The sequence below is a fragment of the Xenopus tropicalis genome, chromosome 7, assembly GCF_000004195.4.
Source record: "Xenopus tropicalis strain Nigerian chromosome 7, UCB_Xtro_10.0, whole genome shotgun sequence".
NCBI lineage: Eukaryota > Metazoa > Chordata > Amphibia > Anura > Pipidae > Xenopus > Xenopus tropicalis.
Window position 1 is genome coordinate 80,054,740 of NC_030683.2, and position 14,720 is coordinate 80,069,459.

The 14,720-nt window shown below is 38.8% G+C and overlaps 1 protein-coding gene across 2 annotated transcripts; it reads left to right on the top strand.

The window, feature by feature from the left end:
• The first annotated feature begins 2,772 nt into the window (after positions 1-2,772).
• On the top strand, positions 2,773-12,218 carry thy1 (Thy-1 cell surface antigen). Of its 2 annotated transcripts, none has more exons than XM_002935007.5 (4): positions 2,773-2,964; positions 5,565-5,621; positions 6,959-7,306; positions 9,843-12,218. In XM_002935007.5, exons 2-4 carry the CDS (start codon positions 5,585-5,587, stop codon positions 9,953-9,955), a joined length of 498 nt encoding a protein of 165 aa, XP_002935053.1. In that variant the 5' UTR covers positions 2,773-2,964; positions 5,565-5,584; the 3' UTR covers positions 9,956-12,218. The 2 variants fall into 2 exon arrangements, with proteins under 2 accessions (XP_002935053.1, XP_031762113.1); XM_031906253.1 differs by lacking the exon at positions 2,773-2,964 and adding an exon at positions 3,020-3,642 and having other exon boundaries at positions 9,843-12,212.
• Positions 12,219-14,720: the final 2,502 nt, after the last annotated feature.

Sequence of the window (14,720 nt, forward strand, 5' to 3'; positions counted from 1 at the left end):
GCCCGGCGATCCTCAATAGCTCAACCGCTTTGTCAAAAGATGTATTAGTCACCCTGCATTCTTCTCTGTCAATATCGTCATTTTCTGAACTTCCTTTGGGGTATGACAGGTGGTGTATGAGACTAAATTTTCCCTGCTCCTTTTTAGGAACCACACCCAATGGTTATATACGCAAATTTCGAAAAGGGGGGCTGTCAAATGGGCTGGCCATACGGCCCATTGCCAACTCCTTGCCAATCTTGTCATCTACCACCCCTGGGTGTTCTAGGGCTGACTTCAGGTTCTTGGACTGAACTAAACCTGTGCTGACTTTAAAAGGAATTAAAAACCCTGCCTCCAATAAACCAGCTGCACTCTGATCCCTATAGGCTCTTAGATGTGGATGCATCGCGACCAAATTCACTGGAGTCATCCCTTTTTCCTGTAAAATCAGTGCTCTTTTGATTGGACTTCCCTTTTTGAAACATCTGACATAGGCATGGGACCCACCACAGCCTGAACATTCGTGTTTAAATCTGCATGTGTTTCCAAACTTGCAGGTCCCCTCATTAAAGGCCCAACAGCAGCCCTTCCTACTAGAACCCACTGACAAGTTGGGCTGGGAGTTCCCGCCGGCTCCTGATTGAAAGGGAGGCTGGGTCGACCTGCTGGGGAACATCAATTTAAGCCAAGGGACCACATCTCTGTGATCCCATTGAATAGATGGGCGTACTGCTTTTCTTTGACGAAATTGCTCGTCATAAAGAAGCCAAGCAGTACCCCCAAAAGTCCTGTATGCCTCGAAAATGCTATCTAAATAGCAAAAAAGGGCAGAACAGTTCTCTGATGCTTTTTCGCCTATAACACTGGCTAGGATGACAAAAGCCTATAACCAGTTATAAAACATTCTGAGGATAAGACGATATCTCTGCTTTTCTTCATCCTCTTTCTTACTGTCATCTAATTAACCTGCTTTGTCCAAGTTAAACCTTGGACAAAAAAGGGCAAAAAAGAGAATATGTCCACATATTCCCCTTTCCATACCTTCTCTTTCACCTCCTGCTTGAGGTGCGCCCCCAGCGGCCTTTTAAAGCAAATATAAGTGGACCCTTTTGCAAAATCTAAAATCTCCTGACTTTTCTTTTTTTCACTTTTTTTCTTCTTTTCCTCCTTGTCCCATTGCCTCTTTGCTTCCCCTTGCTTGCTCCCTTCCCCTTTTTCATCCTTCTTATCTGCCTCTTTTCCCTTACTTGATTGTGCCCCCCCTTTTCTGTACCTGAATCGCCTACCCAGACTACCGTGGGGGTCTAGCTTGGGCACTATTATTTAAATTCCCCTGGGACCCCACCTTAGCCTTCCAGCACTTAAAAAACTCTGTCATGCCCCCCCCCCCAAAATTCCCCCAACATTTCATTTGCCTCCCCTCCCCTTTGCTGCTCAGTAGTTTTATTGTCCTGTGTAGCTAAGATCCCCTCACCACGTGACTCATCCACAGAATGTCCAGATCCCTGGCCGCAGGTAGCCGGTAACGCTGTTCCTTGTGGGTGCTGCTTCCCAGATGTGGGATTTTCATCCTCCTCAGAACTGCTGCTGCTGCTCAAGATGCGATCTGGATCACTGCTGCCCTTCATTGGAAACCACTGCACTACTGCTGGGTCTCTGTGCATTGCCAGGTGCGGGTCCTGACCTGGATACCTACCGGGCTTTGTTCTTACCGCTGCACACCTGCAGAGAGCTGCGCTGTCCTCCTGTTCCCCAAGCCTGCTTCTGGCCCCGCCTCCTGAGTTCCGGGCCGCCTGGCCTCCAGATTTGCCTGCCGCTTCTTCTTCCTCAGCTGCTGCTCCTTCTGATAGTATGAGGGGCTTGGACTGCGCCGGCTACGACTCCTCGGGGGGCCGTGTCCTGCGCCTGGTCCTGGCTGCTGTGATTGATGGAGGTGCTGATTAGAGTGCTTCACCTGTTGTCAGGCATCCCCCCTCTGCTCCGCTTTTCCCCGTAGCTGCTCGATGAGCCTTGCGCAGGCGGGGTCCATGCCCTTCCGCTCTTCAACTCACTGTGCAATTGACGTGGTAAGAGAGATTAGATTGCCTGACCGTGCTCCTCACACAATGGCGCCGTCTTCCCCTTGTAACCCCTAGCAACCCGCACCACTACCAGCAACCAATGGGATCTCTCCCAATTGTTGCCATGCCTCCCTGACATCTACCCCTTACAGGAGTCCTAAAACAGTGGAGCAAAAGTTAAATTTCTACAAGAAAAAAGTTTGGGTGCAGTGTAGCAAACTAACCTGCCTTTTAGGAATCTGTCAGCCAAGTCCCTCCACAGCCCAGCATGAAGTAAATTCTCTCCCAGTCCCACAACAATGGGGTAACTTGCCAATTTTCTAGCAGTGCAGTCCAGTGGCATAACAATAAGGTGCTGCCCACCCACAGAATAATCTTCGGATAACAGTGTTCAGGCGTATAGTGTGCTTTTAAGTATGTCACTAGCCCTGGAGAGTTATAAAAAATATTAATAAGCAGTAGTAAGTGCTTACTAATATAATAAGGTGCTTTACGAATCCAGTCCTGATATCCCAGCATGCTTTACCCCCTAATAATATATGAAAACATGCTGAAAGTTGTAGTCCAGTAACAATTAAATAGAGAAGCTGCTATGAAAAATGATGTCCCATTTAATTCTTCTGAATAGCTCATATTTCATGTTTAATGATCACCTCATGTTTATTTCTGAGAATCCTACACTATTTTCAACATTTTTTGTTTACATATTCTCTCTCCATTCCCAGGTCTTCTGCCCTTGTCTGTCCCTCCTACATCCTCCAAAAGGCTAGTGAAGGACAGAACATTCCATAGCTCATCTCTGCTGTATGGAAAGAGTCCAGTGCACCCTCCTTTCTCTGCAGAGAAAAGACTGAACACTGCGGCAGAGGGAGGCAGCAGCCTGAGTGCTGCAGAAGATAGACGGACAGACTCATTGAGAAAGGTAATGCAGAACTGCAGGAGACAGCAATAAGGGAGCACAAAAAAGCATGTACAGGGCAGACATATAATTGCAAACAAGGGATTTCAGGTTACACATTTCTACGCGGCATATGCAAGCTCTGGATGTTTAAAATCCTTATGAGATACATGGATAATATAACTGTCAATGATAGGCACAGCTATGCAGATTTAGGAGCCATCCCATTTTTGCATGCACTTTTGCATAAGCAGGTAGGAAGGTACATTATATTTAAAAAAAAAATCTTGCTTGGGACAGGAACAGAGTCAGCTGAACATTTTCTACAATTTAGCACTGAGTTGAACAGCATGAAAGATGCAATATATCTGCCTGAATGGAGCAGACAGAAAGAGAATCCTGGATATATTCTACATTCCAACATGGGATAGACCAACAGACATCAGATGAGGTTGTGTTTCAATCCTGCGTGGGACATATAGATGCAGGCTCAGAATCTTCCATAGCCCTGCATAGAACAGAGGGATGCAGGCTAAAAGGGTACCACCCATATGCATGTAAAATACACAGTTCAGACAGGTGTGGATTTCTGCAAGGTGCCAGTACATTGCACAGAGCAGATTCAGATGAGATGAAGAGTATATTTTAGCAGGAAAAATAATTGTATAAGAGCATTCAAAAAAGGTCAAAAAGGACAAACATGTAAGTATGGGAGTGGCAGGTAAGGGGCTTCTAAACAGAAATGTATTGGGATTATTTTATATCATTTTGTCTTGGATTTAATATGCATTTTGTTTTAATACTAACATATTATTACAGGTATTGTCCTCTCAGAAATACTATATTCTAACATTAACTTACCTGCATATAGGGCACTGCATAGTGAAATGATGGATAATAACAATAGGAGTGTGGAAAGCTATCATGTTATGGTTGATATTGATAATTCAGTTTGGGTGTGGGTCAGTTGGGGGGGTCAAAAACCCTCCATGGTCACCTGTATATTTAATTAACTGCTGTATTTTAAAAACTTAAGAAAAAGTTGATCTGCCATCATGCAACCATTACTATACTACGTTGTAATCATTTGTTTTGCAGTTTGTTTTCCTGTAATTTCATTCAAATATCAAGGAAAAGAGACAAGAACACTTTTAAAGAAAACAATTGAACAATGAGGAAAGGATTTTTTAGAACAAAAGAAAAGCAACCTCCCCCAAAATGAGACACACCAGACCAATTTGATGACATTTCAAAAATATCATTTCATCATTTATTCTATTTACAAATATATGTTAAAAACATAAGCATACACACACACACCAGGCTAAAATAATTTAGCACATAGGGTGGGGCAATGGGCTTAAAGCCTAATGGAAACCCATATCCAAACGGTCAGCTTGATATATCACAGTTCCACAGTGGTTAAATGTATTTGTCTAATAAGGGAAAGTGTAATTATATACTACCACTTAAGGAGATTAAGTATATGGTTAAATATATTCAATAAAAATAAGCATCCACAAAGTAGGTGCCTACATTTACTGTTGTGCCCCTGAGGAAGCCCTGATCATGGACAAAACATTTGGCTTTTGTGTGACATGTGTGGGATTTATGCTTATGATGGTGTTCCCAGTCATATTTATTGACTGAGATTGCTTCTTTGTTATATTGGTTTAAGGGTTTTGCCATGACCAGACTGGAGTTTTCACAATATATTTATATCCAGCATCTTTCATGCTAATATGGCCATGCTTTATGTAGCTGGGTACTTAATAAATGGTTTTTACATTATATATTCCCCCAGGTTGCCCCGCCCTAACTTTAGGAAAGAGAGAGCTGTATAATCTCTCTCTCTCTCTCTCTCTCTCTCTCTCTCTCTCTCTCTCTCTCTCTCTCTCTCTCTCTCTCTCTCTATATATATATATATATAGTGCAGTATCAGAAATCTATCTGTTTTTATTCTTTTATGGCAACCACTTTATTGGGATATATACTGTGATGTTATAAGCTGCTTTTGCAATGAAAATATCAAACAGATATTGAGTTTTGCATCCTCTTCTCCTCCCAATTTTATCTTCTATAATCTACAAGCATACTAGGGACTTAATGGCCTTCTGCACATTTTCAGGATTTATTTACTATTTATTTATTTACATGAGTCTGAGACTCCATTTTAGGCTCTGCTCTTAGGCCATTTGTGCATGCTACTTCCCTGTATATCCTAGACATAACCCCCAATAATTTTTACTTATGTAACTGGCACGTACCTTTCTGTTTTTTTCTGGTGGATAATCCAGTCTCCTTTTGCCCTATATGGGCCCTTCAAAGGTCCCTGCTAACAGCTCTTTTATGATACACATGGAATAAAAATGTCAGATGACTATCATCAAACCTCCTGCAAAAAACATTAGCCATATTTGTATCTCAGTATCTAAGTACTGAACATCATATGGGGCAGTCAAGCTTAAATGTTCTACTTTTGAAGTCTTCATAATGTTGTATCAAATACATTCTTCTACTAGGCCATGAACATTTTATATAGTATTATGCAAGTGTCTCTTTTACTTATTATTTGTATTTTGTATATCAACAACAAAAATATTTTGTGTACTTTTTTATTCCAGAATCCAAGCAAAAACAGAACATGAACTACTTTCTACTGGTTACCTTTATTTTGAGTGGTATGTACCATATTCATAAAGATGGTCTCTCCCTGACACAGTGGCTAAGGAATACATGGAATATTATTTAAGGGATTTTGTCAAGGGAAAACATGTTTTTTACAAAATGCATCAGTTAATAGTGCTCCTACATTAAATCCTACATTTAAATCCATTTTTCAAAAAACCAAACAATTTTTTATATTCAATTTTGAAATTTAACATGGTGCTAGCCATAGTCTTAGTTTCCCGGGTGCCCTCACTCATGTGACTCTGATAAACTTCAGCCACACTTTACTGCTGCACTAAAAGTTGGAGTGATATCACCCCCCTCCCTTTCCACCCCCAGCCAACAATCAGCAGAACAATGGGAAGGTAGCAAGCAGCTACCTGACACCTGTATTGCTAAACATGTTCCCATGTCGCACCTAGAGGTAGATATGAGAATAGCATGTAATAGTAAAAATCCAAGTCTGGCTCTGCCATGTCATGACTCTTCCGGTTACAATGAGTAGGAGAAACAATATATAATCTGAAAGCATTTTTATTATATATTATATTCCAAACTGCCTAATTGCACATAAAATGGTATCAAAGTTAGGGATAATGATTCTTATTTGTCCCTTAAGCAGCAGACAAGAGCTGGAAGGGTAAGATAGGCTTTAATTACTTTAAAGGAACAGTAACACCAAAAAATGAAAGAGCTTTAAAGTAATAAAAATATAATGCACTGTTGCCCTGCACTGGTAAAACTGGTGTGTTTGCTACAGTAACACTACAATAATTTATATAATAAGCTGCTGTGTAGCCACGGGGGCAGCCATTCAAGCTGGAAAAAAGGAGAAAAGGCACAGGTTACATAGCAGATAACAGATAAAACACTATTGTATTCTACAGAACTTATCTGTTATCTGCTGTGTGCCTGTGCCTTTTCTCCTTTGAATGGCTGCCTCCATGGCTACATAGCAGTTTATTTATATAAATTATAGTAGACTTTCTGAAGTAAACACACAACTTTTACCAGTGCATGGCAACAGCACATTATGTTTTAGTTACTTTAATACACTTTCATTTTTTGGTGTTACTGTTCCTTTAAAGCAGACCCCACTGGGAATGCAGTTGGGGTAAGAAAGCATCAACTGCCCTGATGGTTTCAGTAGGACATAAGCTATTGAGGGGGGGTAATGGGCAACTCAGTGCTTTTGGATATTTGCCACCACCTACTTGTCGCCCTGCAACAGGGTACAGTTATTTATTAATTATTTATTATTAATATTGCTAATTTTCAAATATTCTATGTACCAGGTACATTAGTTGTACTGATTGTTGTTATTTTCTCTCCCTTCATTCTGTATCAGTCCTTCAGGCCACAGACTGCCAGAGAATTACAAGCCTCACTGCCTGTCTGATGAGACCTGGTCCAAAGCTACGGATAGATTGTCGTTACCTAAACACCACAAACAACCCAATGCGCTATGAATTCAAAGTAAACCGAGGTGGAGAGCCACAGATCATCCTCAGTACCATTAACGTCAACTTTTTCAGCGACAAGTACCATAACAGGGCAAGCCCTTCCATCACCCGTGGCCTAGTTCAGCTGCACCTTGAGCGTTTCAATGCTTCAGATGCTGGGTTGTATACCTGCAATTTGTTTATCCCTAACGATCTAACGATTAATCAGACAGCCTCTATCGGAGTCCAAAAGGGTGAGTGAAAACGTGGAGACAAAAATTAAGATGGGATTATATAGAATAATTTACAAACATGGTGTAACCTAATTTATGGTGCAGGGCCTCAAATATATCCCTGTAAATCAGGGCTCCCTGCTCCAATCAGAATTCATGCAGTGTGCCAAAATTTTTCTGAATGCCACTCTAAGTGAAAGGGAATGCTGCAGGCAGAACCAGGGACATGTTATTTTCTTGTACTTGAGGCACAAGGCCCACGGGGAGCTAGTAGAATACATTCCCCCTTGTGTGAGGGTTAATTAAAGAGTCAGTGCCGACCTTCAACAACTTACATACCTAATAATGCAATTCAAAACCTTTTAAACTATGGAATAGTTTTAAAGATCAGAACAGACTATTTACCTTCCCACTAAAAGGAAGATTTTTAGTGAAGCACCACCACATAAAACCTTCCCAAGCAATGTCATTGACAGGTGAGTGGTTAATCTGCAGTTAATTAGTAGTAGTAGTAGTAGTAGTAGTACTTTTCACAATTTCTGACATGGATAACATAAATTAAAGGTGTGAATTTTTGGCATATGATTTTTATTTATCCAGGTCATGATATACAGTATCTAGTAGAATTAATGCAACTGGACTGCACCCGAGACTTTGCATTCTCTCGCATTTTTATGCGTATTTCGGCTACATGTGCCTGCACCCAGGGTATCCCATTCATTCGGGTGCAGGAACATGTAGGAGGCGTAGGGCGGTATTTTCAGCAAGCGCTTTTCTGCTTGCCGAAAATATCCGCCCTACGCCTCGTCTTCCATCAGCCTTAAGGGTAGTACAGTTACAGAGATCCAGTCACAATGGTTCCATTGAACTTATTCAGACGTTGGCTGAAACTTACAGGTGTGTGAAAGTATGATCCAGTCACAATGGTACCATGATTCTCATTGAGGAAGGTGTTAATCTTACAATGTAAGTGTGGAAGTGTGAATTGCTGTTATTTTTTGGGGGGAATGCATCTTTGAGATGAAAGGAGGGTGGGTGTTTGTATTTGGATCAATCCACTATGTCAAATTATTACTATGCTTGTATTTGGATCAGAGTCGTGACAATCCATTAAGTTCATTAGGTCAAATCATTATGGATAATGTATGTATGTGGTTCTTATAGATTATGCCAGCATATAGGCATCATAAGCAAAAAAATCATAGGTGCCTGTCAGGGGGAATGTGAGGTTTCATTCATGAGGTGAGTTTATATGCAAGTTATCATAGATAAGTACCATTCTGAAGCTTGAAAAAGGAACTAAAATGTTTTGAAAGTTTGCTATGATTATCTCAGTTAGCCAATAAAGGTATCACCTTTATACTACTTTTGTTATTTTTTATTTCAAAGGGTTATCCTATAAGCTTACTCTATAAATAATGAAATGTGTTTAAGGTGATGTAAACCTTGCCACATGTTTACCTACATGCCTCCAATTGGACAGCTCTGTGCTAAGGCAGAACATACTTTAAACCAATGCCTGTATACAGTATACCAGAAAAGTTTGCTTCAACTTTTCTCTCACATCAAACTGTAATGTTAAGAATGGCTGCTAGATGGTGTTCTATACTAGTTTAAGGTAGGATAGGCAGGCAAATCCATCATCAAAACAATGCAGGAATGGAACTGTTAAACATAATGCTTGTGACTTGGGGTTTTTCCATAATTTATATCACCATACCTTAATTCAAGGAGAAGGAAAGGCTAAGTCACTGGGGGTGCCAAAATGGAGTTTTACTGATAAAGGATATTTCTGTAATATGGATGTCCATATCTCCATACCTTAAGGCTACTTAAAAATAATTTAAACATTAATTAAACCCAATAGGTTTGTTTTATATTATATGTGTATTAAGTACAAGGTACTGTGTTATTGCTACAGAGAAAAATAAAATTATATGATTAAAATTGAGTCTATGGGAGATGGCCTTCCCATAATTCGGACCTTTCTAGATTATGGGTTTCCAGATGCCATACCTGTGCTTAAATAAACCCAAAAGGATTGTTTTGCCATTAATATATGCTTGCTCAGCTTTCATCAATTATTTGTTTATATTAGGATATTTTCTGTAATTTGGAACTTTCGGGATATTAGATTTACCTAGTACCTCTATTAACATACAATGTAACATTAGCACATATGGGGTATATTTTAATGATTTATAAATTTTAAAGATTTACTGTACACATTATCCAATACAAAGAGCTAACAGACTGATACATAACATTACACTATTAGCCCTGGCATAACAGGTCCCCTCAGTTGCTAAAAAATAATAGCTCATCAGAGATGAGTCAAATTTCACTCAAAAAAGATGGAAAATCTAATTGGGCAAGAAATACAAATGACCATACATTTATTCCTCTCCTGATGGGTCTGTGCCTCCTAATTGTTGGAAAAAGATGCCAAATTATTGTATAAGTCTTATTTGGTTCTGTCATGTATCACCAGATTACAGAATTGGGTTTAAAGGAATTAATTCAAATGTAACGTAACTGTCATCTTTTTTTCATACAGACAAACTGGAGACCTGTGGCGGAGTCAGTCTTTTTAACCATGGCTCTTCTTGGCCATTTGCCTTCCTACTTTCACTTCATTTACTCCTCGCTGGAGGTTTTGTGTCTTTCTAGCAACATTTTGATACTAGTATGAAGCCCTCTGGCAGCACGACTAGACCACAAGAAGGGAACCCTGTGCCAAAGCATGGAGTCCACACCTTCCCCTGTCCCATGTCATTTGTTAAGAACCTGTCCCTGGATTTTATCAATAAAAATATGGACAAATCACAGTTCATAGGATGCATTCCAACAAACAATCAAATTCTTGCAAATCTGCCACTTTCTCAGGGTGAGAGGTCATTTTACAAGTTCCTGAGTGTTACACGCGTTATTTATATTCAATAGAACAAAAATACCACTATCTACCAATATGCCTCCAATCAACTTTCCTGGGATATTTCATCTAATGGTTAATATGCAAAACCTAGAGCAGATAATGCAGGTCTATTAATTTCACACAATAATGGAAAAATGCAGTAATATGTTTGCTTTATAAAACATCTCATCCATCTTTCACCCATATTGCAATTCTCCCACTATTCCCACATATCTTCTCTCTATCCCTTACATATATTGTCCCATTGCCAGCTAGCATAGTTTCCCCAATTGGCCCTGCAGCTTTGATCCTATTCCACACTTACTCTATGTTATCATCTTCATCATCTCCCAGTGCTATAACGACACTTCTCTCTCCTTTATCTATGTTTATGTTTCTTCCTCACATTTTACTCTCAAGACCTTGAACTCCCCAATTTCATGTTTTACCAGACTCAAAAGACTAGACTACTCATATATTTTATACATAAAATACTGTATGCTTTTTTTATCATTTTACTTTACAACAAAATTCTAGTTTATAATGTCATCATGTTATCATATTACCATGTTATCATATTAGATGTTTGTATAGCAAAAATTCAGACTATTCTTGGACATTCATTATGTGTTTTTTAATTCCTTATCTCCTTATTTTGGTGTGTCATGGGGATACTTGCTTTCTAAAGCTACTTTTACATATTTTTCCTGTTTGTGTAGGTGTAAAGGTGTAGGCACAACAGACCCTGTTGTTTCTGGAGGGCTAAGGAGTATTAAGGGTTCATTGGGGACATCACTTCTGTGTACTTTCTAAAAATATTGGTGATGAGAGATGTGAAGTTAGAATGGTAAGATTTGTGGTGTGCTGAAAACCAAAGTCTTTCTGATTTCTAGTCCAAATGCTAAAGAAAAGTACTTGTCAGGTCAATTTGCTGCCACGTGTCAGTGGCACAACACCACTAATTTTTAAATATTCTCCTTTAACCTGTTCTTTATTCCTACTTGCTCCTTCTTACAGTAAGGTGTTGTCTGTTCTAGTGTGAGGTTGGTGTCAGCATTTGTCATAATAGTCATTATTTGTAGCATACACAAAATATCTTCACACACAGGAAATATACAATTTGTATTAGTGCCTAAAGAGAACAATTTAATTTCTCTTTGATGAATGTCAGCTAGAAATAAATGTTTTGTTTGAGAAGTGACTACAATAAAGTCTCAATCTGTGTTTACGTGAAATTGTAGAAGAAAAGCTGTGACATGTTTCGTTTAATAATTTAGTCAATATGACATGTTGAAATAATCTCATTTTATATCACCCCCCTGTGCCAGAACTGGGATATGCTGATCCAGGTCACTTATTGACTTATTTAAACACCTGGAAGTAAGGGATTTCCAACAGATGATCAACAATTACTGTCTGCAGATATTTAGGTATTGGATACTACTTGGATTGCTACCTGGTTGGTATTTTACTGGGTCTGAACAAAAAAAGGAGATTTGGTGAGACTTGGTTTACATGAATAAAACATTTTAGTGGTTATTAGTCATTGGAATCAAAAATAGAACTATTTGTCCCTTCTGTGCCCTGCTGGTTTTGTCTCTTAAGACATGCTTCACTGATTTAAAAGTCAGAACCACCAGCCCAAAGAATAAATAGGAAAGACAGATACTGCTTTCAGTAGTAGGTATATTTACAAATAACTTTAAAACCATTACAAAAGGATACGTATATCGGACAATTGTTTATAATTGCAATTTTATTTTAAAATTTACATTTTATTTTGGTTTATATTCCCTTTAACAGGGAGAAAACAGGAAGAGGAAAGGCAATTTAAATTTTTTTAATGGTCGCACTCTTAGTTACTGGTGTAAACTTGTGTCCCAATTGGTAAAAATCGGGCAGTAATGTGATTGCCCCACTGACAACCATAAAGGGCCTTAAGCACAATTACACTCCCACAGTTTTACCTGCAGTCATTTGCACGTTAGTCACTGTTCAATAAAAGTACTTGAGTCAAAATATGTTCTTTGCACTTTTGCTTAATGGTGCTTGGCTTCACTCAGTCCTTTCTGCCTTCCATTCCATACTGCGCTGCTGTGACTATTTACAAAGGGGAACCTTTGCGGCCAGCATCAATAGGCACAACACACTTGTACCTTAACCCTTTAACTGCCAGCCAATTTGGTCAAAGCAGAACTTGTATTGCCAGACCATTTTTTAACTTTACGCTCTTTCAGTTTAGGGGCCTTTCCTAGAGGGTACTTTTAGTTTTTACCTGGGTAAAATAATAAATTATTTTTTTGGGACAACCTAAGCTTTCAAAATATGCTAGAATTTTTGTGTAATTACTCTTCTGTAACAAGCTTCTAAATGTCTAAAACATGAAGAAATAAAATATTTTCCATAATATGAACACATATATCAGAAACATGAATTATTTTATGCTCAAAAATACAACTGACTTGGAAAGTTCAATCTGTTTTGAACGAGCCAATACCAAATATGTATAAGTTTATGGAGATTTCTCACTTGTATAGGTCATAAAGTCCCAGCAGTACGCTCCAGGTTTCTACATACTTTAGATTTCAAGGTCAGATATTCCACTTAGAGTAGGTTTACCCTAGAAAACTGTACATTTTTGGAAAAAACAGATTCTAATGAATCCAGAATAGGCACATCTGTCTTTCTACTCTATATTACCAAGTTGCAATGCTTTCCTAAATGTACCAGTATTTATACAAATTTGTGAAATGTTTTAAAAATTATTTCAAAGCTTCCACTTTACAACTTCTTGTCTCCCACATATCATTAGGTACCAAGATAAAACACCCTAAATGTGAATGCCAGGTGTCCACTAAACAGTTTGATACCCAATGTGCATAGGTTTACCTAAGTATATGGCATGTAGAGGCCCAAAATGAAAATACCCCCATACGGTGTATCATTTCTGTAATTTCAGTTATTGCAAAATCAACACATTTACTGCATTTTATGAGGGGCAAAGCCACAAAAAAACTAAGTTTACCCCAGAAAACCATATATTTCTGGAAAGTACACATTCCTCCAAATCTGTGTCTTTCTACTTCAAAGTACCAAGCTACAAGCTTTTCTAAAATTGGTGATTTTAAGAAGATTTCCGAAAATCGCCTCAAAGATTTCACTTTGCGGCATCTTTTCTCCAACATACCATTAGGTACCAAGATAAAATATCCTAATTACGTACCCCAGGGGTCCACTGAACAGTTTGATGCCCAATCTGTAAAGGTTTACCTAAGTATGTGGCATGTAGGGGCCTCAAGGTGAAGATACCTCATACGATCTATCATTTCTGTCATTTTAGTTACTGCAAAATCAACACATTTACTGCATTTTAAGGGGGGTAAAGCTATAACAAAAAGTACATTAACACCATACAACCATATATTTTTGTAAAGTACACATTCCCCCAAATCTAAAATGGGCACCCATGTCTTTCTACTTCAAAGTACCAAACCGCAAAACTTTCCTAAAATTGGAATTTCGAAAATCACCTCAAAGCTTTTACTTTGCAGCATCCCACCTAACTCCAACATACTATTAGGTGCCAAAATAAAACCTCCTAATGTTGTACCCCAAAATATACCTTGTACACACTAATTTCATGGCTTACATTTATCTAATTCATAAACACACGGGCAGTTTTGTGTTTGGTAAAAAAGGCAAAAATGTAGGGCGACCCCTGAAAACTATATATACTATGCTATATAAACTATATATTTTTAAACAGTACACATACAGACAAATCTACATAAAAGTACCAATCTTCAAAGCTTTCCTCAAATTAACGTTTTTTATGTTATTTCTGAAAATCACCTAAAAATGTAATTTGCTGCATTTATCTCACACAGTTTTTTACATATAATCATCCCAAATTTGAACGCCAGAGGTCTGCTGAACAGTGTAAAGCCCAATATGCATTGATATACCAAAGTATGTGGTTATGTACAGACCCCAAATGACAATAGTGCATATAAATTTTCTTATCAGCCAACTCAGTTTCTGCAGACAAGACTACCTAAAGGTGGCCACACACGCACGAAACATCGTCAGATCTGCCACACACCGTTCAGGGCTGAAACAGCAGACAAGGAGGTAGAAACAATAGGATTTCTACCTCCTTCTGCCGATTTAGCCCTGACGGCAGATTTTGGTCAGGCGTCTTCTATGGCGCCCAATCAAAATTTTCTAACCTGGCCGATCGGCGAGTCGACCGATTTCAGCAGCTTCCTGCGATATCAGTCGACTCGCCGACATGCCATACACGCACCGAATATCGTACGAAACGAGGTTTCGGACGATATTATCGGTGCGTGTATGGCCAACTTTAGACACCTTTCTACACCAAAGTACCAATCTGCAAAACTTAACTAAAGTTAGCATTTTTTATGATAATTCTGAAAATCACCTAAAAATGTTGCAGTTTGCCACATTTATCATGCACAATTTCTTATATACAAACATAAATCACCCAAAATATGAATG